Source organism: Cryptococcus depauperatus, chromosome 3 (assembly GCF_001720195.1).
Source record: "Cryptococcus depauperatus CBS 7841 chromosome 3, complete sequence".
NCBI lineage: Eukaryota > Fungi > Basidiomycota > Tremellomycetes > Tremellales > Cryptococcaceae > Cryptococcus > Cryptococcus depauperatus.
The window spans coordinates 1,005,434-1,031,395 of NC_089470.1; the positions used below are offsets into that span (position 1 = coordinate 1,005,434).

The 25,962-nt window shown below is 44.8% G+C and overlaps 13 protein-coding genes across 13 annotated transcripts; 6 read left to right on the top strand and 7 right to left on the bottom strand.

Annotated features, from left to right (window-relative positions):
• Window positions 1–155: 155 nt before the first annotated feature.
• On the bottom strand, window positions 156–1,922 carry L203_102649 (uncharacterized protein; the record flags this gene model as incomplete). The annotated part of the gene is made up of 2 exons (XM_066212070.1): window positions 156–527; window positions 645–1,922. The coding sequence occupies 2 exons, from the start codon at window positions 1,920–1,922 to the stop codon at window positions 156–158; spliced, it is 1,650 nt and encodes a 549-aa protein (XP_066068167.1).
• Window positions 1,923–2,378: 456 nt separating this feature from the next.
• L203_102650 (uncharacterized protein) lies at window positions 2,379–4,454 on the bottom strand (the record flags this gene model as incomplete). Its single annotated transcript, XM_066212071.1, has 5 exons — window positions 2,379–2,419; window positions 2,503–2,580; window positions 2,638–2,773; window positions 2,826–2,976; window positions 3,028–4,454. The coding sequence occupies 5 exons, from the start codon at window positions 4,452–4,454 to the stop codon at window positions 2,379–2,381; spliced, it is 1,833 nt and encodes a 610-aa protein (XP_066068168.1).
• Window positions 4,455–4,930: 476 nt separating this feature from the next.
• L203_102651 (uncharacterized protein) lies at window positions 4,931–7,563 on the top strand (the record flags this gene model as incomplete). Its single annotated transcript, XM_066212072.1, has 7 exons — window positions 4,931–6,107; window positions 6,153–6,338; window positions 6,392–6,573; window positions 6,623–6,788; window positions 6,853–7,189; window positions 7,259–7,389; window positions 7,460–7,563. The coding sequence occupies 7 exons, from the start codon at window positions 4,931–4,933 to the stop codon at window positions 7,561–7,563; spliced, it is 2,283 nt and encodes a 760-aa protein (XP_066068169.1).
• Window positions 7,564–8,370: 807 nt separating this feature from the next.
• On the bottom strand, window positions 8,371–9,240 carry L203_102652 (uncharacterized protein; the record flags this gene model as incomplete). The annotated part of the gene is made up of 5 exons (XM_066212073.1): window positions 8,371–8,401; window positions 8,473–8,523; window positions 8,590–8,986; window positions 9,036–9,144; window positions 9,193–9,240. 5 exons carry the CDS (start codon window positions 9,238–9,240, stop codon window positions 8,371–8,373), a joined length of 636 nt encoding a protein of 211 aa, XP_066068170.1.
• A 303-nt stretch (window positions 9,241–9,543) lies between these two features.
• Window positions 9,544–10,482, bottom strand: L203_102653 (uncharacterized protein; the record flags this gene model as incomplete). The annotated part of the gene is made up of 3 exons (XM_066212074.1): window positions 9,544–9,664; window positions 9,724–10,312; window positions 10,371–10,482. The coding sequence occupies 3 exons, from the start codon at window positions 10,480–10,482 to the stop codon at window positions 9,544–9,546; spliced, it is 822 nt and encodes a 273-aa protein (XP_066068171.1).
• A 140-nt stretch (window positions 10,483–10,622) lies between these two features.
• Window positions 10,623–11,350, top strand: L203_102654 (uncharacterized protein; the record flags this gene model as incomplete). The annotated part of the gene is made up of 3 exons (XM_066212075.1): window positions 10,623–10,756; window positions 10,813–10,939; window positions 10,988–11,350. 3 exons carry the CDS (start codon window positions 10,623–10,625, stop codon window positions 11,348–11,350), a joined length of 624 nt encoding a protein of 207 aa, XP_066068172.1.
• Window positions 11,351–11,426: 76 nt separating this feature from the next.
• On the bottom strand, window positions 11,427–12,957 carry L203_102655 (uncharacterized protein; the record flags this gene model as incomplete). The annotated part of the gene is made up of 5 exons (XM_066212076.1): window positions 11,427–11,499; window positions 11,554–12,571; window positions 12,634–12,779; window positions 12,829–12,887; window positions 12,937–12,957. 5 exons carry the CDS (start codon window positions 12,955–12,957, stop codon window positions 11,427–11,429), a joined length of 1,317 nt encoding a protein of 438 aa, XP_066068173.1.
• Window positions 12,958–13,119: 162 nt separating this feature from the next.
• On the top strand, window positions 13,120–13,832 carry L203_102656 (uncharacterized protein; the record flags this gene model as incomplete). The annotated part of the gene is made up of 5 exons (XM_066212077.1): window positions 13,120–13,141; window positions 13,192–13,268; window positions 13,318–13,372; window positions 13,441–13,546; window positions 13,610–13,832. The coding sequence occupies 5 exons, from the start codon at window positions 13,120–13,122 to the stop codon at window positions 13,830–13,832; spliced, it is 483 nt and encodes a 160-aa protein (XP_066068174.1).
• Window positions 13,833–14,141: 309 nt separating this feature from the next.
• On the top strand, window positions 14,142–16,345 carry L203_102657 (uncharacterized protein; the record flags this gene model as incomplete). Its single annotated transcript, XM_066212078.1, has 7 exons — window positions 14,142–14,369; window positions 14,418–14,561; window positions 14,609–15,212; window positions 15,271–15,424; window positions 15,475–15,481; window positions 15,536–16,006; window positions 16,058–16,345. The coding sequence occupies 7 exons, from the start codon at window positions 14,142–14,144 to the stop codon at window positions 16,343–16,345; spliced, it is 1,896 nt and encodes a 631-aa protein (XP_066068175.1).
• Window positions 16,346–16,432: 87 nt separating this feature from the next.
• Window positions 16,433–17,667, bottom strand: L203_102658 (cysteine synthase; the record flags this gene model as incomplete). Its single annotated transcript, XM_066212079.1, has 4 exons — window positions 16,433–16,761; window positions 16,810–17,151; window positions 17,204–17,507; window positions 17,560–17,667. The coding sequence occupies 4 exons, from the start codon at window positions 17,665–17,667 to the stop codon at window positions 16,433–16,435; spliced, it is 1,083 nt and encodes a 360-aa protein (XP_066068176.1).
• Window positions 17,668–17,937: 270 nt separating this feature from the next.
• On the top strand, window positions 17,938–22,104 carry L203_102659 (GTP-binding protein LepA; the record flags this gene model as incomplete). The annotated part of the gene is made up of 8 exons (XM_066212080.1): window positions 17,938–18,200; window positions 18,254–18,317; window positions 18,370–18,604; window positions 18,656–18,944; window positions 18,994–19,199; window positions 19,249–19,325; window positions 19,385–20,186; window positions 20,234–22,104. The coding sequence occupies 8 exons, from the start codon at window positions 17,938–17,940 to the stop codon at window positions 22,102–22,104; spliced, it is 3,807 nt and encodes a 1,268-aa protein (XP_066068177.1).
• Window positions 22,105–22,540: 436 nt separating this feature from the next.
• Window positions 22,541–25,093, bottom strand: L203_102660 (uncharacterized protein; the record flags this gene model as incomplete). Its single annotated transcript, XM_066212081.1, has 5 exons — window positions 22,541–22,693; window positions 22,753–23,347; window positions 23,397–23,722; window positions 23,772–24,115; window positions 24,181–25,093. The coding sequence occupies 5 exons, from the start codon at window positions 25,091–25,093 to the stop codon at window positions 22,541–22,543; spliced, it is 2,331 nt and encodes a 776-aa protein (XP_066068178.1).
• Window positions 25,094–25,258: 165 nt separating this feature from the next.
• On the top strand, window positions 25,259–25,880 carry L203_102661 (uncharacterized protein; the record flags this gene model as incomplete). Its single annotated transcript, XM_066212082.1, has 6 exons — window positions 25,259–25,278; window positions 25,331–25,430; window positions 25,503–25,560; window positions 25,608–25,641; window positions 25,689–25,764; window positions 25,809–25,880. 6 exons carry the CDS (start codon window positions 25,259–25,261, stop codon window positions 25,878–25,880), a joined length of 360 nt encoding a protein of 119 aa, XP_066068179.1.
• Between the last annotated feature and the right edge of the window lie 82 nt (window positions 25,881–25,962).

Genomic DNA, 25,962 nt, shown 5'->3' on the forward strand with positions numbered 1-25,962 from the left:
CCAACCCAATGGTAATCTTTGTTCTCTTCAAATTATGAGTACATAGACATGCAAAAGAGAAAACTTGTTCTTCATAAATCTATTGAGTTATGTTCTAATGTAGTCATGAATATAATGTCAAAGTCGAGTTTCTATAGCCTGAACTGATTATCTAATCATTGGAGTACTGCCAACATCTCTTCAACCCTTCTAAACTTCTCTCTGTCCTTCCCGTTCATTAGTATTTCTGCCCTCTTTCGCTCTGCCAAATCAATTTTGGCCCATCCCTGTAAATCAACGACCATCTTGTCCTCTTGATTACGAAGCGCCTTCTCAATTCTCTCAGGAAAGCCTGGCTCTGGACAAGAATTGAGCTGACATAGTGTTTCTCTTGGTCGTTGTGTAGAGTGGCCGGAAGGTGAGGGATCAGGTGAGTCAAAATGGTCTTGCAAGATGAGCGAGGACAAAGAGTATGCATCATGCATCGTAGATGCAATGACACCCACGGGTCCGCGAGCAGCCCATCCCGCTGCATATACACCTGGAACCTATTATTCCTCTTGGTATTAGTTATGTTCTCTGTCTGGTCAATCCAGCCCGATATTTTATAATCAACCAGCAGAAGAGAGTATGAAAACAAGGGCAAAGGACAGATAGATACTTACAGTATTTCTCAAGGCGTCTTTCACTCGTCCTTGATCATTCATTATTCTTCCCTTGGCTGTATCAAATGGTAGATCCCATTCGTGAGAGGGACCTGTTAAAGGTTCTGAGCGATATCCTACCGACTCAATGACCATATCCGCTGGGTACGTTGTTGTTGACCCAGTAGACGTAGCGATGGTTCCAGCCAGCGAATGGTCGAGTCGATTATGAGCCCATTCGATTTGAGAAACTTGCGCTGTTTGAGAAGAAGAACGTAAAGCTGAAGGGAGAAATGCACTAGGCGACTTGAGAAAATCTAACTCAAATATCTTTTTACCTCCTTCCTTTTTTTTCTCCATCAATCCTAATAGCCTCTTTCGCATTCTCTCTTCGTTGCCACCTTGTATCGCCACGGCTTGCTTTGCATCCTCAATCAGCCTCTCATCTACCCCATGATAAGTCAGATCGGGGAGAGCCAAAAGCTCTCTTAATTCTTTCGTCGTGAATGCCACTTGACCAGGGCCTCGACGGCCCACAACACGGACATGCTCGACTGTGGATTGACTCAAAACATGAAGCACATCCTCTGAGAGATCAGTGGAGCGCAGAGAGTCGATGGATTTGAGCAACAACCTCGCCACATCTAACGCGACGTTACCCTGGCCCACGACAGACACTTGCTTTACTCCTCTCAAATCGACTGGCAGATCAGCGAAAGCTGGGTGCGAGTTGTACCAGCTCACAAACGCTAGCGCAGGATATACGCCTTGCAGAGGATGGGCTGAGGAGCTTGATCCGGAGACAGAATGAAGAGGGTTAGACAGTGAAGCACCGTAAGTGAGCACGAGGGTGGAATAGTATGGGAGAATATCTGAAAAGGACAGGCGGAGAGCATGAGGATAAGTATACGGAGACAAAGCGTTAGAAGGGGTTGGCAAGTTAGGTGTAGAAGAAGGCTGTGAAGAGATGAGAACGTTGCCAAAGTACTTGAACCGTGGATCTTGAGCCAGTTCGTCGAATTTATGTTGACAGTTCTTGACTTCGGGGTGATCTGGAGCGACACCATACCTCACCAGACCATAGGGCGTAGGAAGTCGCTCATACATGTGCACCTCCGCATTTTTTCCGTTGGGAGAATCAATTGGTAAGAGGGAGAGAATCCGAGATGCCGTATAAAATCCTGAAGGCCCAGCGCCAATGATGGCGAGTTTGAGAGGGCGAGTAAGAGTGGTTATCGTTCTGGCGGATGTGTACTGCCAATGGAGGGATACTCTTCGCGATTGGACTCTTTGTATCATGGATGAAAAATTGTAGAAATGAAATAAAGATGAAAATTGGCTGTCAAAAATAAGCCGACTCGACCTCCACTTTTTTTTTCTTTGGCAATCCAGATAGCCGAATATTTACCCGTGATAAACAACTCAATAACATTATCTAAATTCATTTCTTTACATTACAAGAAAAACTCTACAAATACATGTTCACAATATCTTTTCTAATTGATGAAACAGCGTCCGCTTTTGCAAGGAGAAAACTCTCATGTAAATGTCCCAAAACCCTGTCCTCCTTGCAAACGCTCACATATGTTTCTTTTATAGATTTTTGTGAAGAATGGCATGATGGCATAAACAGAAACAATGCAAGAAATGTTGAGCAGTATCATTATATCGAACGGGAAAGGCTGACCGTTGTATGTTAGCCAGATTGTAAGAGGGATGGGCGATGTATGGGTCGACAAAAAGATGGCAGATTCGTCAGCATTCTCCCTTGGCTGAACTCTTGGGGAACGTGTATCCTATCCATCATCGTCAACAAAGAGCCCAACTATCTCTAGCCATATTCAAAGACCAGTACAAATACAGCCAATATCAAACTCACCTGCTTGGGCCCAAGTCGTCAAATTGGCGTTGGAGTACACCTCTGGATGGCGATTTATGTAATCTGCAGTAGGATAGTCTGTCAAGAACGCAATCATCCGTAAGCAACTTTATCCAAAGATAGACCAAAACTTACCTTTTGGATCGCAGGTTACTGAAATTTGATCTGGTCTTTGGTACACTCGAACATAATCAATTCTAAAATAATTGGGCCAGATGAGGTTGGCAAAATTGACAGCTTGGAAATTGTTGGACATGTGTAGGTTTATAATCTTTCAAACACAAAACCATCAACTACTTGTAACGCCAATTTCAGCAACTTACCATAGCCATAGGTTCCTCTGGAATAATCCTTCTCCCAACAGCAGTCCTGGGGTTCTCTTTAACTGCATCGGCATGCATGGTCCAACTCGTCTTGTTGTCTGCCCACCAAGTGATGTACCCCTCCTCACGCGCTTCTGGAAAGGCTTGGTATCTACAGTCCATGTTATCAACTATTTTACGACAAAAATCGAGACAAACTCACTCCATGGCGAAAACTGTGAATTGCTTATTCTCCCCCTGCTGATTCCAATAGATATTCCTCGGCAACCTTGTCAAGCTCGACACGGCCTGTTGATACGGCCCACCATGATATGTGTTCCAGTAAGTCAGATCGGTGTCATATTGCTGGACATATCTCGAATTGTTGTCAAACAGATAATAATCATCATAGGGGGCAACTTGGAACGACTGCGATACTTCGCCTCGAGCTTCAGAGAGGATGATCTGGGCTTCAACAATATCAATCTCTGGCGCGCCTCTACCGACTTTGACATTTGGGCCAGGGTGATCCTCCCCTGGACACGTACATGACGAGCAGCGCTGGCCTGGAAGCTGTGAGAGGGGCTTCCCCTCGTGACCGGTAGTGAGTGTGGCATCGGGTCCAGTGCCGTTGACATATGTTTGATTGGGTAATGTGCCAATATCACACGAGTCATACGTGTACGGCCACATTCCCTCTGTACTGGCTCCATATCCTGGCCTTCCCAAATTACCCATCGTCCAGATACCAGGCCAAAACCCACCGACGGACGTCTCGCCAGGCATACTTGCCGAAAACTCAAAGTGAGCACCCTTGTTGAAACAAACCTTGTTCCAAGACTGAATCATGCCCGACTTGAAGTTGAGGTCATGAATGGCTTCCTGTGTCATGGTAATGACAAGGTGGCCGTCGGCTGTTGTCACTGCTGACGGATCGAGCCATTCGAAATCACCTGTCGGCCAGTAATGGATATCCATACCCGTCCAGAACGGGTCATCACCTTCGAAGAAAGTCCTTCCGTCCTGGTTGAACTCATCGGAAAACACGAGAACCCACTCCTTCCCATCTTGGCCGGTACGCCTGAAAGCCCAATCTGGCGTATCTCTATCAATCAGACTAGGCAGCCCTGCTATCTCGGGGTATTGTCCGCTGGCGTTGATACCTCCCAGATTATACCCTGCCGTGTTGCGGCCAGCATCGTTGTTGTCACCATAGTAAAACGACAAGATGGGATATCCTGCAAACAGCATGATCCCGCCCGCAGCAAGAACACCGAGCATGATGGAGTTGGCCCAGCCACGCCAAGAGGTAATGTCAAAAGGGGGATTCAAGTCCTTTTGGTCTGCGCTGCTGAATGTATGCAGCTCATCGTCCAAGTCGTCGTCGTTGTCCTCCCACTGGCTGGTATGTTGCTGCTGAGCTTGATATGGTAACCCCTCGGCAGGAACAGAAGGTTTTGTTGGGACAACCAAGGCTGCTGTAGGACCTAGCCGCTGGGCTGAAGACACTGAAGAGTACGATGCGGACCTGTCGGAGGGGCCGCTATGATACATTGGGTCTTTCTCGTCGTATGAAATGAAGCTTGAGTCTGATAGACGTTGTGGTGATTGACCAGGACTTTGAGCAGATGCAAGGAGCGGTTGTTGCATCTGGGAAGGTGGCAAGAAGAATGTCAAGAATGAGGTCGTCTCTAATATAGTGATTCTAAACTTTTATTGCCAAGAACAAATGCACTTCTTGGCATCTACATCCCTGAGTTTGACATGAACATGGGAGTAAATGTAACTGCAAGGACCTCACATTGCCAATCTTAAAACCCCGCGGGATTATAGGCTTTGAGGATGATAGATAAAGGTTGAATGATTAGATATGATTTCTTTAGATACTTGATTTCGATGCATGACCAGTGCTAGTTTTGCGGTATCAACAACTTTAACAATATGTATATCCTATTTTTACATAGTATTTAGCATGCACAACTCAGTGACGCATTCATGTGCCTACAGTAAATTGACTTAAAAATGAATTGTAATTAATGACATCTTGGAGCCACGTGCAACCCACGTGGAGAGGCCTGGTTATCTTTCTTTTACTTTCTTTTTACAATATAGTTTTCTTTATCAGCATGCAAGTTCCCATTTTGGCGGAATCACTTGGCACCACTCTGTATACGAATGATATGGATGTGGACGCGCAGCTAGTCGTCCAAGACGACCTAGACGTCACTGAAGACGACGGTGAGGGTGAGGGTGAGGTCGAAGAAAACTCGGGAAGTGATGAGGAGGAAGAGGAGGAGGAAGAGGAAGAGGAAGAAGAAGAAGAGGAAGAGGAGGATAGTGAGGGAGAAGAGAGTGAAGACTTGGAAGGGTCACCTCAAATTATCGCTATAGATGGTCCTAATGCGCCTACCCGTCTCTCTCTTCCGCCTACTGTCAAGGTAGAACCAGCGTCACCAAAGCCAGCTGCTGCTTCTCCTGCTGGCGCTGATACAGTTCTTGTGGAAGAAACGATTCTGGCGCCGCCGGAAACATCAACACAGGAGGAAGCCAATGTCCTTGTACCCAAGAAAAAGAAGCGGGCACGGCTGCGTTCACCCTCAATTGATGAAGACCTGCCACCACCTCCACCACCTATGAAGACAATCAGATTGCAGCATGAGATGCTGCCTCAAGGGGAAACCTTGGAATGGAATATATTGGAAGATGCGAGGGCTAGAGGACTATGTGTTGCTTGGGGTGTTGGTGTGGTAGAGGAAATGCAAGGTGCAGCAGCAGGCGATTCCAGTGTTGAAAAGACGAGTACAGCCATTGACGCTCCGGCTGTGCCTCCAGCTCCTGGGATATTCGGTCTGGGTGACGAAGATCCTGAGGAAATCGCTCGACGTCTCGAAGAAAAATACGGAGAGAAGAAAAAAGCCAAGAAAAAGAAGCGTCCTACAGAATATGATCTTGAAGACCCGTTTATTGATGATTCCGAAATAATGATTGATGCGCCAACGCATTTTGCACGTCCTAAAAAGGAAGGCTTCTTTGTCCATTCGGGTCCGCTTGAGTTGATGGAAGAATCTCCCATAAAGAGACGGCAGACGCAGTCAAAGCCAAAAAGCCAGCAGAATAGGCCGCGATCGTCTGCTGGTCTTGGGATAAGTATCACTGGTGGTAGTGCAGAGGTCAAGGAAGATGCCGAACCGCGGAAACCGCTGACTCTCGCTCTCAGAGAGAGGAAAGAAGAGGAAGCTAAAGCAATGAAAACAGATGGGGCCGGGGTTAACGGAAATTCAACGGAGGTCGTTGATGTTGAGCGTGAGTCGGATCAGTCGTTTGCTACTCATTCTCAATCTACAAAAGTGCCATCAAGTTTACCTATCACTCAATCTCCAACCAAATCTGATCTGTTGACCGAATCTCAACCTCTTGTTGACCGAGTTTTATTCAAGAATGCAAGTAAAGACGAGAGATATCTTCCGCCTTATAACATCATGCCTCCTCCAGTAGCCGAATCGTTGCGTGTCCTGCGTCTGTTATCTCTTCAACGTAAGCTTTCCTCTGATATGTAACATGATGCTAACACCAAATGGCCACGATAGACAATTGGAATCATGCTACAAAAGGAAAGTTCCCTGAACACCTCAAACCTCCGCTTGAGAATGCAGGTCGTATGGCATATCAGCATGGTTTATTCACTGGATTTTCAGAGAAGGACGGTATGGAAAAAGGGTTCTTTCTCTGTTTGCCGAGTATCTTTCCTTACAACGAATTCACACTTCGTGTATGTCCCTTCACGAAGGTAGATGCAGAGCTAATATAGGTACGAGCAGAAGCTCACAACGAAACTGTGTTATAATGGTTATCTTGAATGGGTTCAAGCTTGTGAAGAAGAAGGGATTCGGCAGTTCCAAGAATTAGTATCCAAGGATAAAGAAGGGTGGGTGGAAAAGTATGAGGGAAGCAGAAAAGAATGGGAAGTAGAAATCCAAGTTTGGGGTGAGTTTAATCCATCTTCACTTCTGTTAAGTTATGCGGAAGACGTTGGTGATTAATTAAATAGACGAGAGACATCCAAACGGGAATGGTTTACCTACACCGACATCCACCCCTCTAGACCCTTTTTCTTCTACTCCTGAAGCGTCTAGTGTCAATTCCAATCATAATCTCAGCCATATTCTCAACTCTGTTAATACAATTACTACTGCCAACCCCACGCCATCATCAACATCCGGAATAGCTCTTACAACAGCAACAGGAGATACAGTTGCCACACTTAAAGAAGATGTCCGCCCATCTGAACCTGTTAAACGCTTTATATGGACATCGGAGATGCGTGAAGTGTTCTGGCAACTCTTTGAGAATTATCAAGAGCTAGTGGAGCTGGTGAAAAAGGGAATGTACGTTACCTTTTTCCGCCTCTGCCCTCTGTTACTAATTACTGCTGATTATTCAATGGATTGGTGCAGAGAATGGAACGTGATGGGAGCCAAATCAGGTAAAGAATGGTCTGAACAGGCTCTTAAAAGTAGACTGTATAAAAAAATCAATGATTGTTTCCCAGAGGGATACATGAATACCAACATCATCTCCCGAGAGAGTGAGTCGTACGACCTGCCAATAGAAAATATTAAGAGGCTGATAACGTCACTCCTTTTTAAATTTTCAAGTGACCAAAGTGAAAAAGAAGAAAGAAGATGCTGTAGCAAAGACCAAGAAAGAAGAATCACGAAAAGAAGAAGAGCACGAGATGCTAGTAGATACGGCAAAATAGGGGACACTGTGATTGGCTATAATCTTGGGCATAATTGTATGTAGGAATGTGAAGCCAAAAGCAACACATGGAACTTATTCTGGTGTGAAGCAGGCTGTACGAGGTGTAAAAGTAGTTCTTTTTCATGTTCCGATTCATGTCTCGGGGGCATCTCAGTCATGTATTTAATAGCGGAAAGACACAGACTGCAAGTCACTGCCATGCAGGTGCTGTGACTTAAAATCCGTCTTGGTTAATACAAGACTACAAATATGCACACAGATCTCAACGACCATCAGAGATTGCTGCCTCTTCCAGTCAGCTCACACGACTTGATGGGTTTTAGTGGTTGTTATTGTAATTGTCAGTCATCGCTCAACAACGAAAGTTTTGATGTGAACTAGTATAAACACCATTGTCTTTCTTATCCAGATTAGCATTTCTTTGCTACATATCGAGGTTGCTCCATATACCATGAAGAAAGTTAAAAAGGGTAGTGCCGTCTTTGCCCATCGTATAAATGTGTCAGACAATCCCACCTGTACTTAAAATGAAGCAAAAGGAGGTACCAGAAGGAAAGTGAGAAAAAGAACAAGGGTCATATTTGATTTATCATATCGAAGTCGTCGACATTCTGTGATAAATTATTGATACAAAATCAAAGACCTCAGATAGTCAACCATCTTGTTGGTTGTTGGAGCCAAAGCCAAAGATCAATATTCTTATATTCCAGAAGAATTGTCAAAACAATAGGACTCAGAGTAAAGCTCCTCATGCAAGCTATGCAAGGTCTTGATACAATGATTGACAAGTAAAGAACGACGGTCACTATAAAATACTTGTCAGAGTGGAATAGCTCCTGTAACATAGGTCAGTAACAGAATTTTAGTATTTGACTCATTTCCCAAAAGCAGCAGCAATAGAACTCACGATATAATCAGAACCAGCGGGATAATTAATGCCCATAGGAACGGAACCCATCTACAGATCCATCAGTTTAATTGTCCATCTCCAAGTTTCTGATACAACCAGGAAAAAAGCACTCACGTAGACATGCTAAATCCCCCTCCTGAATATATCGCTGCCAGCGCAAACCCAACTACAGTTCCAGTAACCACAGCTATCAGTGCCGCTATTATGACTGCTGCTATTGGTAGGATCAGGATTGGCCAAAATGGCGGGCGTTTACGTTTGAGTCTCTCAACGGCAAGCCTGGTCAAAGGGGCGGATAACTGTGTATGAGGGTATGAGGGATCAAGCGTCTCTGGGGGCGACGCATCTGACGCAGAAGAGGCTGCTTTTTTACTGCCTGACTGATACAAGAGAGCACGAGGGCGAAAGACAATTGCCGATAGAAATAGTGTGAACGAGGCCAGAAGTGCGCAGACGAGGAAGAGGGAACATAGTAGAAGCAGAGACCAATAAAGTGTGAAATGCCATATAGCTGTTGTGAAAGTTCATAAGTGAAGAAGACAAACAATCTTCATATTTACCTTCGGCTTCATAGAGAAAGATTCCTTGCTGGTCCTCTGTGGTATCTATAGTTGGAATGTAAAGAGATGGCCATTTCGGTGTTGTATATCCATCTGGAATTGATATTACCTATTAAAATGTTCAGCCCGCCCATGGTTATTACTATAGCAGACTGACCCCCCTGCCTCCAGCGGGATTCAAAGCACTGGAGAGGCCGTTTCCCATGTTTGGCTCTTTGATACGACCTTGGTGTTATTCTGCTGCTTGTTTGGTATGTTTGCTCATGTTGAAATAGTTGGAAGAGTTGCTGCTTCACAATCTATTATGGCTTGTGTCCAAGTAAAAAAAGAAAGAGAGAATAAAGGTAATTCTAAATGCAGCGAGCCAAATAATAAAAAAAGACATTGCGGAAGCATTAATTATTTATGGTACTTTTATACAAGGCTTCACAAATACTCCTTCTCTATTCAGCAAAAAACAATGGCCAACAACAACAGCGAAGCTTTCTGCAAAGGTTGCATATCGATACTATATACCATTGGTAATGGCTGATTTGTCTTTGCTTTTGGTGCCCTCCCTTGCTTCCTTCCGTTTCTTGATCATCTCCATTCGCTGCTTTAACGCCATCACTCTCAAATCTGCATCTTCTCTAAGGGATAGCGGTTGGGTCAGTTATGATCAATATGACAACGCCGTCAACACGCTCACTGTGCTCTCTCTTCTTCCTCTAGCCTAGCCATAATCTCTTCCCTCTCTTCTCTTGCCAACCTTTCTCGTCTTTCAGCTTCCGTCTCTTCTGGCTCTTCTTCCATCTTTACATCTTGTTCTTTCGTTGCAGGCGCATTCATTACAGGGGCCGCTTGGTATACAGCTTGACCAACAATTTCATCATCGACAGCCTTGTAACTTGCTAATCTTCTCTTTGATGCTATTGAGGTAGGCGCAGAAGTTGTCGGTGCAGGAGTGGTTTCTTCCAAAGAAGCAAGGAAATCGTCTAGTTCAGTGTCACCAGTCTTTGCCGGAGGTGCAGCCACATCCACAGGTGAAGCTTCTAGTTTTATCACATCATCTGTATCAGCGGGCTTGTTCTTTGCTGAAAAAAAACCAGAAGGTAATTGAGACGGTTGTCCTTCATCTTCTTCCACTTCTGGATGTATTCGCTGACGCTTTGAAGAGCCTTCTGCTGTAGTTTCCTGACGCGGTCTCTTTGCTCTTTCCATTTTCTCTTTCTCAGCTTTTTCACGAGCAGCAGAGACGCGATGTTGTTTTGTGAGCAGATGGGCATCCCATTGCTTTACTATTGATGTTTGTCAGGAAGCAAATTGTGATAAATAGAATATGGCAAAGAGGCATACCTGGGACAGAACAGATGGAGCAACGGAGAGAACCAGCAGCTGTGTAGCTTGCATATGGATGGACAATTTTAGCCTCCGCCTTTTTTGCCCGTAACAGTGATCTTGCGTCCATTTCAAGTGTTTGATCAAGTATTGACTGCAAGTTAAATGTTGAAGATGAAAGAAATAAATGATAATAAACAAATTTGATTCCGCTCTTTTCTTCAGCTGTATTTACAATTGTCAAGTGTATTTGTATATTCAATTTCCACAATGAAGTACTTTCTAGCTTTAATATCATTCCCTTGCATCCTAATTGCTTACGCAGATACTGAAATTATCAATTTTCGTCACCCTTTACCTTCGCATCCCACTCTTTACCCTCCATTAGATTCCCTTATCCAAACGTAGGTTGAATCTGCGTACAATATAGCTGCTTCCACTGAAGATTGTCTGGAGATAGAATATCGCCATATGAAACGCTGAGGTTGAATCTGACAGATACGGCCCCCGAAAAGTGGCTTGCGCTTGGTATTGAGAAAGATCAAAAGTATAGAGCATGGACACTAAGGGCTTCATGGCCCGGCTCTGTAGGTTGATTAAAACTGACTTTTGTAGCTTCACTGATGACCGACTAGTCTCCAACAAGAGTGACACTACAAAGCCCTATGTCTCCGGGTTACTTTGTTATACGTGCTGCCCTCTTATCACCAAGATTTCCTCATTACCCTCATTTTTTTGAACTGTTTCCTTCCTCCATCTCCCATATATTTGCCGGTAGGCGCGAGCTCATAAAGAATGATGAGCAATTCGAGACGCCATTGAACCTTACACTTGAGCCTCTGCTCTTCAATGTACTACCTTGGACGGCTTTACCGGCTGTTGTGACGATTGTACTGTTCATAACGGGAGCTTGGATTGTTTTGCCCTACTTCATTCAAGGGCTCGAATTTGCCGGCGAGTGGGCGGAAAAGAAGCGCTTAAGAGAGAAACATGAGTGAAGGGTTTTGACCCGAATGGACAGTTAAACTACTCCATTAATGATTTATGCATGGATACTATACACTATAATGCGGATTAAAGTTCAAGATCCTCATCATCGTATGCTTCCTTGATAAGCCTGTAAATATACGATGGTGGGTGATCGCCCCTGTTGGATATCAGTCAACAAATCAATGGTCAAACCCAAGTTATATTTACTCACTCATTCGTCACAAATAAGTTTACTAACTCAGGTCTGATGTAATCATAATAAGGATCAACGACTTCGACCCCCTCAACTCCACCACCTCCTCCGTTGCCATGTCCCCCAATCACAGCACCTGGGCCCTGGAAATCCACCGCTCCATATTCGTGGTACAGATTCCAGGCTGGTGCAAACTTGAATTGTCCTGTAGTAACAACCACTGGTGTAGAATGCGTTTTTGCTGCGAGCGCACAAGCAAGTGAGCCAGAAAGAGCGAAAAGACCACCATTGGCGAGGACGGCGTGCGCACCAAGGATGACTTTGGTTACTCTTGGTAAGAGAGCGTGGATAGATGAGTCCGGGATTATGATGGTAGGAATTCCAAAGGAAGAAAGAGACAGAGCGAGAGAGTGGCCCAAGTAGGATGGCGCAGATTCAGCGACAACTACTGTGAATTTCCGGTCCTTGGACGCCTGTTTAAGAAACGCTTCGACAGTTCTCGAATGACCCATTGTCAAGATGATTTCAGAGGAATGGACATGTTCCCTTGCTCCCTTGGCAACATCTTCATGTGTACTTTCCAGTTCATCGACAACTTCTTCGATCGCTTGAATCAAAAGCGGCTTTAATTTGGCACTTTGTTTCATAAACTCGGATTCGCTGTCAACCCTAGGAGTGGTAGCACCGGACGAACCTTTGCCAACAGCTGATGCAGAAAAGAGGTTGATCGTGTTGGCAGAATATCCCTCTCCACCACCACTTCTTTCCAACTGAGCTCTTGAATGCCTCATGGCGACAAAGTTGGATAATGATGTTTGACGCGAAAGGTGATGGTGGGGAAAGCATTGAGTGTGTGATGGCTGGGTTGTACTAAGATAATGATCGAGAGGCGCATTCAACCCAGGTGTGACAGGGCCCATGAAGGGAGTGGAGGGAATTGAGCTCGGAGCAGAGACAATATGAGTTGCTGCAGCGGCACGGTACTCTTCACGAATGAGACGAAGAATTCGACGAATAATGTTGGCAGCGGCAAGTTCTAGCAATTTCATCCACGTTAATTATTTCAGTTGAAGAACAAAGCCGCCGTATATTACAAACCTTTAGGATTGGCATCAATGAGCTTTCTTCCGACGCTCTTGATTAAAGCCAATAATTCGTCGATAGTACTATATCTCGCGCTTCTGACGACGCTCTGAATAAGCGCTGCAGTAGCAATGGCTACGTTCAACGATCCAACAATTTGCCTGTTTTAATCCTTGAGCGAGTGACCATGAGATTAAAAAAGTGAATCACCGTCGACGCAGACCAATACACAGTGTTTCTGTCAGCCGAATATTGGGGTCGGCAGATTTCTATCGCCCTGTCAGCCCTTGCTTCGCTCTTCTCATCTATTAAACACACATGAGATGTTTCTGTCGTCATCTTGCCAGTCTTGCTGCTCTTAAAAAGTTGTTCATATAATAACAAAGAATGAGAAATGAAAGATGCAATTCAAAGATGTAATTCTTTTCGAAACCACCAAAATCACGTGATTTGATAATGCCTTATTCTTCACCTCTAACATACAACCATTTCACAATTACAATGTTGTCAAATTCAGACATAGGTATGTTTTGATTGACCATTCAACTATATCCTCGCCAATGTTGGATATAGGACCAATCTCTCAGCAATACGCAGCTGCAGCGACTGTACCATTGGTCAAGTCTCCATCTTTATGGCTGCCAAAGCCTGTATGTCTTTGATCATTTCAGCGACCGTAACGACTAAGCAGATTGACAGGTGGAGCTTCCAAACGATATACATCCCTTGCCAGAAGACATTACAGCCTATGAAAGTCTTTTCCTTGATCATTAGGCTCCCTTCTGATATCACTCTAGTTTGTATACCCGTTTACTCTGGAAGATCACGTACTCAATCTCCATCCATCTCCACATGAAGCCATCTCGCAAAAGAGAGCAAAGTGTGCCGAAATACTACACGAAAGGGAGGAAGAAGAAGAACAGAAAGAGTAGGTAACATTTATCTGAACAATCTAAAATCGCTTCAAGTAGTCTGACAAAGATAACCAAAGGCGAGATGCTATCCGAAAGATTGCCCCAGGGTACAACCCTTCTTCAGTCCTCGTTCCGAAATCATCTCACACACCGAGCTCTTCCATTTCCCAAACCTTCAATCAGCTCTCCTCAACGACCCAGACCGACCCAACTCAAACCTATGAAAGATCGCAAACAAAGGAGACAGATGCGATGGATGACTTGGTAGCGAGATTGGAAGAGATGGAGTCCAACAGATAAGTCTATGAAAGGTGATCAGGGTATGTTGGGTCTGAATCCCATGTTGTGAATCTACTGTGATAGGGTGATGGTGTTGTATTTTGATTCTTTTGCAGCTTTTGCATTTGTACTCTTTGATATTTTCTTCAGCTATTTCTTACAAAAAGACGCAAAGTTCAAATTTCCATCTCATTTTTACAAGAATGACTACTATTCAGGCACAGGGCTTCATCCGACGATACTTGTAATTTTGAGAATTTGAGAACTCTTCTTTTTTTTTCTCTTTTTTTCTGCAACATAGTAATTAGGTCAACTGGTTTAGAATCTAATATGCTAGAAAGCATACTTTCGTCTCCAGAACCTTTGAAACCTTTCTTGACGTGGCTCTCAACATTGACATTGGTTCAGATATGGGTAGCCATCTACAATCTTTCAAACAAGTTCAACTTGACTATTGCTCTCTTGCTAATTTCATTAAAACTTCCTGGATGGATCAGCAAGGCTAGACAGTGGAGATACGAGAGGAATGTTCAGAGCTTTGTGTATGTCCAACCCAAGGTATGCCGTTTAGAGTAGAGAGGAGCATGGCTGATTTTAGCATTCTAGGAAGCAAATCAGACATGGAAGGGAAAGATTATCAAACGTCCAGGCCTCTTTGCTCATACAGAGGATAATAGCCTTTTACCTCTCGAGGCTAATACTGTTGAGAAGAGGGAAATGTGCATTACATGTTATGATCCATCCACTGGGGTAAGTAATCTCTACTTACCATTGTAGCCCGACTTGACCGTGTATAGTACCATCTTGCAACTCTTCCTCTGCATTCTGATGCACAAGTAGCTAAACAAATCACTGTTGCGAATTGTTCATTCCCCTCTTGGCGTACTACCACTTTTGCTCAACGACGTCTCTTGCTACGCACCATCCGTAACTGGATTATTCGCGATATGGACTCTATAGTCGCTGTTGCCTGCCGGGACACAGGAAAGACGAATGTTGATGCTGTCTTTGGCGAGATACTGACTACGTTAAGCAAAATCGACTGGTTAATCAATCATGGTGAGAAATGCCTGACTCCATCTAGAAGGGCTGGAAATCTGCTGCTTGCCCATAAGGTCTCTCAAGTACACTATCACCCACTCGGGACAGTGCTGGCACTCGTCTCTTGGAATTATTCTTTCCACAATCTTATTTCGCCTATACTCGCAGCCTTGTTTGCTGGAAACACGATTGTCATCAAATGCTCTGAACAAGTCGCTTGGAGCTCGCTATGGTTTATGGGTGGCATCAAAGAGTGTTTAAGAGTTTGTGGATTGAATCAAAACGTCGCTCAACTTGTGGTTTGTCTACCTGAAGGCGCTGAAAAGGTCACGCGCAACCCTTTGTTTAAACACATAACTTGCGAGTCTAGCTTATTAGATGATATGTTGTGCATGCTGACACTTTTTCAAAAAAAAAGTCATTGGTAGTGAGTCAGTTGGCAGAAAGGTAGCTGCCGCTGCTGCAGCTATTATGGTACCAACTTGTATTGAATTGGGTGGTAAAGACCCTGCATTTATCATGCCCGGAACAGATCTTGAATTTTATGCCAGTACGTGGATGCGTGGAGCGTTGTGAGTGATCTGTTGTATTTAATTTACCCATATCTGATATCTTTTTACAGTCAATCCGTACGTTTCAAACAAGCAGATGTAAAAAGAGAATCAATACTGACTCACACATAGGCTGGGCAAAATTGTATCGGCATTGAACTATTCCTCATCCATCGTTCTCAATATGACTCTTTTATCAAGATCCTAACCCCCCGGGTCCAAGCCCTTCGTCCTGGTAAAGACGTTGGATCTCTGATATCTCATGCTTCCCTTCCCAAGTTGGAATCCTTGCTCTCTTCCGCTGTGACGTCTGGAGCCCGAGTCCTCGCCGGTGGCAAAGTGTACAGTCACCGCGAGTATCCGCAAGGAGCATATTTCGAACCGACGTTGATTGTGGATGTCACTATGGATATGAACATTGCCAAGGAGGAATTGTTTGCACCAGTCATGACTGTTGTGCCTTATGATGATGTTGATCAAGCCGTTGAATGGCTAAATATGGGTCGGTTTGGTCTAGGAGGGGGTGTATATGGCAAAGACAGGCTGGCATGTGAGCGCGTGGCTGAAAAGTTGGAATGCGGGATGGTGGCTATCAACGACTTTGTGAGCCTGGTATCGTCTTTTTTGTCATTCTTGCAAGCTCAATTATTACAGGGCGTGTTTTACCTCAATCAAGCCATGCCATTTGGCGGCGTTAAAGCGAGTGGTCATGGACGTTTCGGCGGCGAAGAAGGTTTGCGCAATTTATGCTCTGTTAAAGCCATAACCAAGGACAGATTATTTTCGTGGATTCGTACGACTATCCCTAGGCCTGTGGACTTTCCGCTACCTGGAGATGAAAGTGCATGGGCGTTTCTTACGGGTTTAGTGGGTTTTGCATATGCGCCGAGTGTTTGGGAGAGGGGAAAAGGACTAGTCAAGCTGATTAAAGCTTCCATCTAAAAACTATTATATAAATGTTTAAATTTGACAAAGTGTTCAAGTTTTCATCAACAGCTCAATACAAGAATGGTCAATGATACAATGCAATTATGGAAGAACAATGTATTTTTGTAAATGATTAGGGATGTGGGTTTCGAGGCCCTTGGATTGAAGCCATACTCGGGAGAATAAACGTGCTTGATATCTATACGCCCCATCACAGAGGACAGTGACGATAGTGCTACCCTTTCCTTTTCGCTTGGCTAGCTCTGTGGCAGCCCAGACGTTGAGTGCAGATGATGCACCAACATAAAGACCCTCCTCATCAAGAAGACGATAAACCATATTAATAGAGGCGGAATCGGGAACATGCAAGGCGCCAGAGAGAAGAGAAAGATCAGGGGCAAGATTGTTGGTCACCCGACCTTGTCCAATACCTAAGATAATAGTCAGTATAGGTTGCAGTGTAACAACGATCAGCATACCCTCAGTAATAGACCCATCGCCTTCTCGTTTGATTGCGCCATTCTCTACCAAGTTGTATAGCACACTTCCAGGAGGATCGGCTAACCAGCTCTCAACTTTGCCATTACTTTTTTCAACTAGATACCTGGTGACACCAGCAAGTGTACCGCCAGTTCCCGTAGCGCAGATAAAAGCGTCAAGTTTGCCTTCAGTTTCGTCCCAGATCTCGGGACCAGTGGAGACGATGTGGGCGTTACGGTTGGCGACATTATCAAACTGGTTAGTCCAAACAGCATTGTCCAGCGAGGCAGCATATCGGGCAGCTTGGTGATTGTAATTTTGTGGATTGTCAAAGGCGACCGCTGCAGTCTTGACATGAGTAATAACCATCGTTTACATCAGAAGAGTACATGCCTGGGACAGGTCGCACATCGGCACCCAACATTCTCAACAGATCGATTTTCTCTTGACTCTGAGTATCGGGCATGTAGATGACGCAATTGTATCCCTTGGACCTACACACATGGGCAAGGCCAATACCTGTGTTTCCCGCAGTGCCTTCGACAACAGTACCACCTGGTCGGATAAGACCTTTCTCCTCTGCGTCTTGGACAAGGTAGAGGGCAGCTCGGTCTTTGATGGAACCGCCCGGGGACATAAACTCAGCCTTAGCCAAAATGTTGCATCCTGTCTCTTCTGAAACGCGATTAAGTCGTATCTATCAGTATGATTAGCTGTAGCCCACATATTTGTCATACTTGACAACGCACCAGGGGAGTATTACCAATGGCCCCTACAAAGCCTGCAACAGACTTGCCGAATTTTGGAGCGACAGTGGCATAAGAACGGCGGGATACGCTGACTGCTGTACGTATCATTATCAGCTTGGTTGCTGTTATTCAAGTTGCAATAGAGACAAAAGCAAAAGAGAAAAAGAAAAAAAAGTCGAGAGAACATTTATTGAAGTTCGGAATTCGGCAATGACGTGCTTTTCAGGCACGACGTAGAGCATTGTTGGCTAAGCGGCGATGACCGAAAAATGTCACGTGACTTAACAACATCTCTATCTTATCAACAAAAAAAAAATAGAAAAGATTATAAGATAGAAAACTTTTGAGAGCTGAATAATCAAGCAGATTGAGCATTTAATGAGCTCTATATTCACCTCGAGAAGAAAATGCTGTCTCCATTCTTCGCTTTCTAGAACTTTACGGCCTGTCGAAATCTCTTCAATCTCTTTTATACCTCGTTATGTCTCAAGGATCCAAAACAGCTCAGCCAAATTGGCAAAGGTTTCCAGGATAAGAACATTTTCAGCAAGCGCTCATGCTAAGGAAAAGCCTGCAGTTAATGGCACAATCAAACAGATGAGGATATTGGATATGAGCCAGTTTCCTCCTGAAAGAATACGGTATGTTCTTCATTTTGTTCAGCCTGTGACTGTCAAATCTGACAAGACTCTAGGAACTTGTCCATTATAGCTCATATAGATCATGGGAAATCTACCTTGGCGGATCGTCTATTACAAGCGAGTTTTGGAAGTCGTATGCGACGGGCAAGCACTGACTCAGTTATTGCAGATGACTGGCACTGTCCCACAATCCTCAAATCCCCAGTTTCTGGATAAGCTCAAGGTGGAAAGAGATAGAGGCATAACCGTCAAGGCCCAAACCGTCTCTCTGATATACCGGTATAAAGATGGGCACGAATACTTGATTAATCTTATTGATACCCCTGGGCATGTCGATTTTAGCTACGAGGTCTCTAGAAGTCTAGGTGCTTGCGAGGGTGCTTTGTTATTGGTCGACTGTTCTCGTACGTCATGATGACTAGATGAGATCGATCTGTACTAAATAGGCTTAAAAGAGGGTATTCAAGCACAGACATTATCCGTCTTTCATCATGCCTTGGAAGCGAACTTGACTATGCTCGCAGTCGTCAACAAAGTTGATCTTCCTCATGCGCATCCTGACGAAACATCTGAAGAGATAGCCAGTTCATTGGGCTTGGAGAGAAGTAAACACATTCGCATTAGTGCAAAGAATGGATTCGGTGTTGAGAATGTTTTAAACGGCATTGTGGAAAGTTTACCAGGACCAAAGATGTGGCAGAGCGAGGAAGTCGAAAAGCTACGGGGATTGATCTTTGACACATTGTCTGTAATATTCTCTGACAAATAACACATCATTACTAACTTATCAAAGCTATGATCAATTTCGAGGCGTCGTATCTCTTGTACGAATTTTTTCTGGGTCTATCAAGAAAGGCGATAAAGTACAATTTATCCAGGCTGGACGTAAATATGAGGTCTTGGAAGTTGGTATCAGTAACCCCGATGAAGTACCTGTCGGTGAGCTTGGGAATGGCCAAGTAGGGTACATAGTGTGTAACATGAAGAATTCAGAAGAAGGTAGTTCTACATGTAATGTATGCGCCGAGATAAACTAACACAAGTTTAGCTTTCATCGGCGATACTGTATGCTGGGCTGACAAACCAGTTGAACCATTACCAGGTTTCCAACCTATGAAAGCTATGGCTAGTCTTCACATTATCCGCTTCCAAGCATAGTTGGTCGCTAACGAGATGTCCAACAGGTTTATGCAGGTATATTCCCTGTAGATAACGCCGATTTTCCTAAACTCGAAGAATCCATTGAGCGACTTACTCTCAACGACAGAAGCGTTTCGGTCCAAAGAGAGTCTTCCGCTGCTTTGAGTCAGGGCTTCAGACTTGGTTTTCTCGGTACATTGCATATGGACGTCTTTCGCCAACGACTTGAAGACGAGTACTCTTCCGAAGTCATTGTTACTGCACCGACAGTGCCCTACAAAGTTATCTATAGTGATGACACAGAGGAATACATCTCTAACCCTGTTGAGTTCCCGGAGTTGACAGATTCAAGGGCGAGAGTCGCACGTGTAGAAGAACCAATGATTAACGCCACGATCTTTGTCCCCAATGACTACATAGGTGCAATGATGGATCTCTGCGCTCGCTATCGTGGTATTCAACAGGAATTTCGTGTCTTGGAGAACAGTGACAGAGCTGTTTTGAAGTATCAACTTCCTCTTGCTGAAATTGTGACTGAATTCTTTTCAGAACTGAAAAGTCAGAGTTCGGGCTTCGCCAGCTTTGATTATGAGGAAGCAGGGTACGAAAAATCTGACTTGGTCAAGCTGAATATATTGATCAATACAAAACCTGTAGATGCTTTGGCCATGATTGTGCACAAACAGGCTGCGCAATCTATAGGGAAAGCATGGGTGAGCAAATTGAAAGAGGTGGTCCCCAGACAGCAGTTTGAGCTTTCGCTTCAGGCTGCGATTGGGCAAAAGGTGATCGCAAGGGACAATGTGAAGGCATTCAGGAAGGACGTGACAGCAGGCTTATATGGAGGTTAGTATTTGGTTTTCCTCATCAATGTGCACTCATATCTATTGCAGGACACTATGAGAGAAAGTTAAAGCATCTGAACAAGCAAAAAGACGGCAAGAAGCGATTAAAAAAACTTGCGGGCAACATTGAGATCCCCCAAGCAGCCTTTTTCAAAGTTTTGTCTTCCAGACCTCGGGGCTTTGCAACGGTTGCAAGTGAGCGCAGAGAGACAGCCAGAGCTGGTTGTCAGCCAAAACGGTCGTCCATGCCGGTGTGGCCTACCAATTCATTTTCAAGTCAATCTTTGTCTGCTTTTGCATTCTCAGAACAAGCTCTTGTCAATGATCCAATTCTCACTCATTTTCCGGAAACTCCCCTAATGGCCGAGCCAGATGCTCCATCGCGTGTCGCTCCTATACCTCAACACACAATATCCCCAAAAGTTAGGTCAGTTGCCCTTGCGTCTTTACTTAGTCTTACTTCTCGTCCTCCTCCTCGACATGCTACTTCTTCTCGGCTACTTCAGTTGTATACTGAGCTCTATATGTCAGCGCCCCGTTCTCAGTTGTTCACAGTTAGTGAGGTACAGACTATCCTTAGAGCTTTGAGAGCTTTGCAAGTGAGAGAAGCTGGCGACAAAAGAGTAGCTGAAGAACAATTGAATCCGCTTGTGGAAGAAATCAAGACGTTAGTGGGTGACGATCAGAAAGCCCGGCGAGACCTAGAACTTCTCATTATCTCCTCCAAATCGCTTTACAACAGGACCATCCGAATGAAAGATGTTTTGCGAGCAGAGAATATATTTCGTGATCTATTCCCTCAAGCTCCGTCCATTGAACTAAAAGACCGAAGGATGTACCAGGCTGTACAGACTTTTATCATGTACATTTGTGCATTGGCTGGTCAACAAAACCGACTGGAAGATTGGTGGGATCGGATGGCAAGAGAAGGTTTTAGACCCAACGGGTATGCTTGGATCGCGAAGATGATTTGTAGGGAAAAGATTGGAAAGGGAGAAGAAGTCGAAAACATACTGGCTGAGGCGCTTTTGACTGAGGAACTGCCCGAGAAAGATGCTTCAATATTGACCAACTTTGCAATGCTCGTCTTTAGTAGATTAGCACGATGGGATGTTGTTGTCAAGGCATACTCGAGTATACGCCCTTCCACCGACCAAGAAGATCTCACAGCTATTCGGCTTGCCACAAGCATCTCCTTTTCTCAACATACAGCAACTCATGAAATACCTATTCCTGCTTTCAACACACCACTCCGGCGGCAAACCTATTCAGCGTTCCTTCGATTGCTGTCTCTCCAAGGACATTTACATGCTGCCCTCACCATTCTCAAGCACATCTTTGAAGACAACTATACTCCTTCTATCCAAGATTACGTTTCACTATTCCGTGGCTTTGCCCTATACGGCGATATTCCGGCTTTCTATGAAGGCACAAGTGAAGCTGGCAAACTCTTAGGCGTTGGGTTTGCAAAGTCAGTCAATGGTAGCGTGATGAAGAGTTTTGAGGAGCGTATGAGTGGAATTTGGCAAAGAGGAACGATGGCCTCTCATCCAACAGAAAATTATGAGGAAGCTGACAATACAAACCAGGGCTGGTCACTTGAAGCCCTTGACAATTTATTTGCTTCCTTCATATCTCTTCGTCCAATTTTTCAACCCAATGTGTCATCCGTACTTACCGCCAATCCACTAGAAGCAGAAAAGCAAAACTCCTTGTATGCCAAAGCTCCAAACAGAAAAGCCGTGTGGTTCATCCTCTGTGCTTTTGCTAGACTTACCAATGGTGACGAAGAGAGACTGAGGCGAGTATGGAACCAATTGGAGACAAAATTCGGAGACAACAATCAAGAGGGGTGGGCTGGATGGCGGATGGACAACAGGTTGTTATGGTTGAAGAAAGCCTTGTTCAAATCTCAGTAAGCATTCGCAAACCAGTCGAAATATCAATTATATATCGTGCATAAACATACCAAATCACAACAATGTGTAATTAAAACTGACGAAATGTTATTTTTTTTTGTTATTCATATATGTGCGTGACTCTCGTATATTAGCCTTTGCGAAAGTTTGAGACAACAGCTCATTCTAATAACATCACCCTTCATTGAAATAGGTGGTTATCATCGTCAAGTGATGTTTCTTGACTTGTTATGACAATAACCTAGACTTTAACGATGAAGTCTCTGGAAAAGGACGAAAAAACAATCACAGCAATGAGTGCTTTTCTGCGATTTCCAAAACTTTTATCTATGCAGCTTCATATACAAGTGCTTAATACAAAAAGATGTAATGCCTACAACACTATGCTTTTCCCTTATCTTTCTCTTCGGTAATGCTCGACTTTGTATGCCCCGCATTAGTGAATCTTGCGCAATTGTTGCATGGGCCTTGAAGAGATTGCTGAATGAAGGTTTGTCATATTCACGAGGCTGGTCCTTCGTTGATTATTAGCATCCTCCTCGCGTTTAGCAATGATAGGCCAAAATTCCTCTTCATCAGTCAGTGTAAACTGCACCATATCAGCTTCCCTATTATTATTATGACACATTGATGAGAACATACACTTACTTCAGATTTGTACTCTATAGTCCCTGGCAATGGCATCCCAAATGGATTCACAGCTCCCAGCCTCTCACTCGTACGAGTTTTTTCATGTTTCATCAACCGACCTTTGCCGTTCTTAGACAACAAAGCCTTACATTTTTCTGCTTCTTCAAGTGCAGATTCTCTGCGAGACGCAGCTTCCAACAAACAAGGGGTGCCTGACAACGTAACAGGATGTATAGAGATAGGCCTGGGTGATGACTGGGGTGAGCTTAATGGTGGGGGCGGAGATGGCACAGTTGAAGAAGGATGAGGGTGTATCTTGATAGTAGATACGGAATGGGATGATGTTTGCTCAATGTCAAGAGTGATGTCAGTTGATATTGATGTTTGGCTCTTGCATCTTGCAATATACGATTTTGGAGCCTTTTTGGATGTGCCTTGCCTTCCATCTGCTACATGCTTCGACGTCATCCGCGCTCCTCGTTTGCGTCTGTTGCTTAGGCAGTTTGAGAACGATTCACGGAGAGCAACGACGCGAGCGGGAAGAACAGACGGTTCTGACGTCGTTGACATTCGAGGTGATGATGGTTGACTACTAACGCTAGGATTGTTCCTTCTGCGCAAGTGTCAATGATTGCGGCGGCCGGTGGGATAACAAGGCGTACTTGCGACTCTCCGGAGGTAACAACTCATCATACCGTTTCATGAGCTCTTCACCTTCCATCAACAATCTTCTTCTCAACCATTCTTCACCTTCCTTGTCAAGTTTTTCCTTGCCCTTTTCCCATTCTGTTCGGCCGTTAGACAAAATTGTGCCGACAACGCTCGCCCAAGTCTCGTTGGACATGTTGCGAAGCAACTCTATACGATTGCTCATCTTATAGCGCTCAAATTGGAGCATTTCCTTTTCACGGAGGCGTTGTCGGCGTTCCATGGCCTCATACTTGCGGTGAAGTTGTGTATAAAAAGCGTCTGATGTATCTTCTTCTGACTATATAGCTATCGTTATCATTAAACCTCCCGTATGTCATTGTACAAACCTCATCGTGTATTCTTCTAAGACGCTTGAGCGGACTGATTACATGTCCTCTTGCGCCTCTTCCTTCTCCCTCTCTCAGCTCCTCTTTTGCTTCCTCTACATCATCCTCCCCGGTCGCAACCACAACCCAACCCGGTGTCTCAATCGCTTGCTCTTTGCTCAGCCTTTTATCTTCATCGATAGCAGTCGTATCTGTAGATGCCAAATGTCTAGAAGGAGTGACGGTAATTGATGGCAGATTACGCTCGGCAATGTAGCACGGGCTGGGGGGAGGATCAAGAGAGGTTATCGGTAAAGAAGATACATGTATCGAAAGGTTATCTGGCGGACTGGTAACTGGCTCCGCTTTGTCCATTGTCAGCACCGTCGCATGGTTTCCCACAGCGTACTGCCAATGATCAACGACATACCCCACCGTTGCACCCAGTCAACAATCATCTCTTCTACATCCCTCATCCCTTCCACTCCACCTGCAGCTGCTCGACGGATTCGTTGCGGCAAGACCCGGCGTTCGACGGGTTTGCCTTGAGATTTCGGTCGGAAACGTCCGACGAGAGCTTCCTGATTGGCCTGTCCTTGGATGGACGTGGAAAGTGATGTAGCAGGCACTGGCGATGCTCGACTAGGTGTTAAGGCCGTAGTTTTCTGCGAAAACTTGGATGCACTGCCTGCCATTCTTTTCAATTTCTTTGATAAAGGCTTAGCGGTTGAGCAGATTGTAGTATACCCAGAGGCAGGCGTCGATATAGCCTGTCCCAAGCCAGATGCTATAGCAGCCTCTGCAACAGACTCTTTCGGTTCAACCCCCTTCCTTCTCATAGACTTGCCGGAGCTTGCAACGACTCCTGCAGATGTTTCTCCATTGACGTTTATTTTGTCTTGTGCAGTTGAAGACGACAGCAATCCTGGATAGGCTTTCCCAGTCCTCTTTGAACCTTTTGGTAAACCACTCCTGTCTTGCATCGCTAAAAGTCTCTCGCGAGCTCCATCGCCTTGTCCGCCTATTGTATCTGTTTTGCCCTTTCTCAGCTTGTCCTCAGTTGATCGTCGTGCTCTCACAAACGTCCTATATCCCTCTTCCTCGCGAGTTCTGCCATCAGTCTGTGTTGCCGTCCCAGTCTCTGTCTTCAGTTTCGAGTCGACCAAGTCCATCGCACTCGAGATGCACAACTTGTCCTTCACTTCTGGCCGTCTTTCTGCCACCATCCCATCTATACTCTCCTCTGGCGACAGAGATCTTTTGAGAGAAGCATTCTTTGGCCTAGTACGCCCCAAGTTCTCAGCTAGTGCTCGGCGAGGAGACGCTCTACGTATAGTAGGCATGGCTCTGACTGAGCCGGAGAAGAATGTGCCTACTAGAAATAAGAAGAATAATGCGAAATGAAATGAATTTACAAAAGACTTTTTATTATTCTATTATTTTATTATTTTATTATTTTTATTTTCACTTTTATCCACATAACAAAACATCACTTGTAAAGCATAGAAATGCCGCTTCATACCACTCCGTGAGCTGCCTTCTCCAACACTATCCTCAGTATGAGATACTGACGACAACAGTTTCCCACACGTCTTCAACGCTCTCAACGGGCCAACAGCTCCTCCAACGCATTATATCGTCTTTTACTCCAGCATTGTGGACGGCCAGATGTGGTGTTCAGTCAGTTTTCTGTGCTAAAGCATCTGGAAGGGGTATTATTGAGCACTAAGGCTGATGGACTTGCCATCGCAGGATTGCCGTGCAGTCGAGAGTACTGTCAAGGAAGTGTTTGACGGCCCAGATAAACCCAGTATGGATCTGTTATCCGCCTCTGTTGCAACAACTGACCACAGACAGATGCTGCTGTCTATTGGGTTGGCAATGTCCGAGAGTATGGCAATGATTCTTGGCGTATTGTCTGGTACTGATCACCAACAGTTGGAGGACACCCAACAATAGTGTGCGGGTTGATTGGAACGTCAACAGCATTCCCACCATCCTGAGAATAGACGAGGTTGGTAGAATAGGATGGCGTCCGACGTCGCTGACCTGGTTTAGGGCAAGGAGACTGCTCGACTTGTTGAAGACGAGATACTCGACAAATCACGCTTGGCCGCCTTTCTGAGATGACCTGGATACCTAGACATATGACGTGCTGCATTACATGGGTTGTGGCCATCCTGGAGAATGGCTGAAGCTACAAAGTGTGACT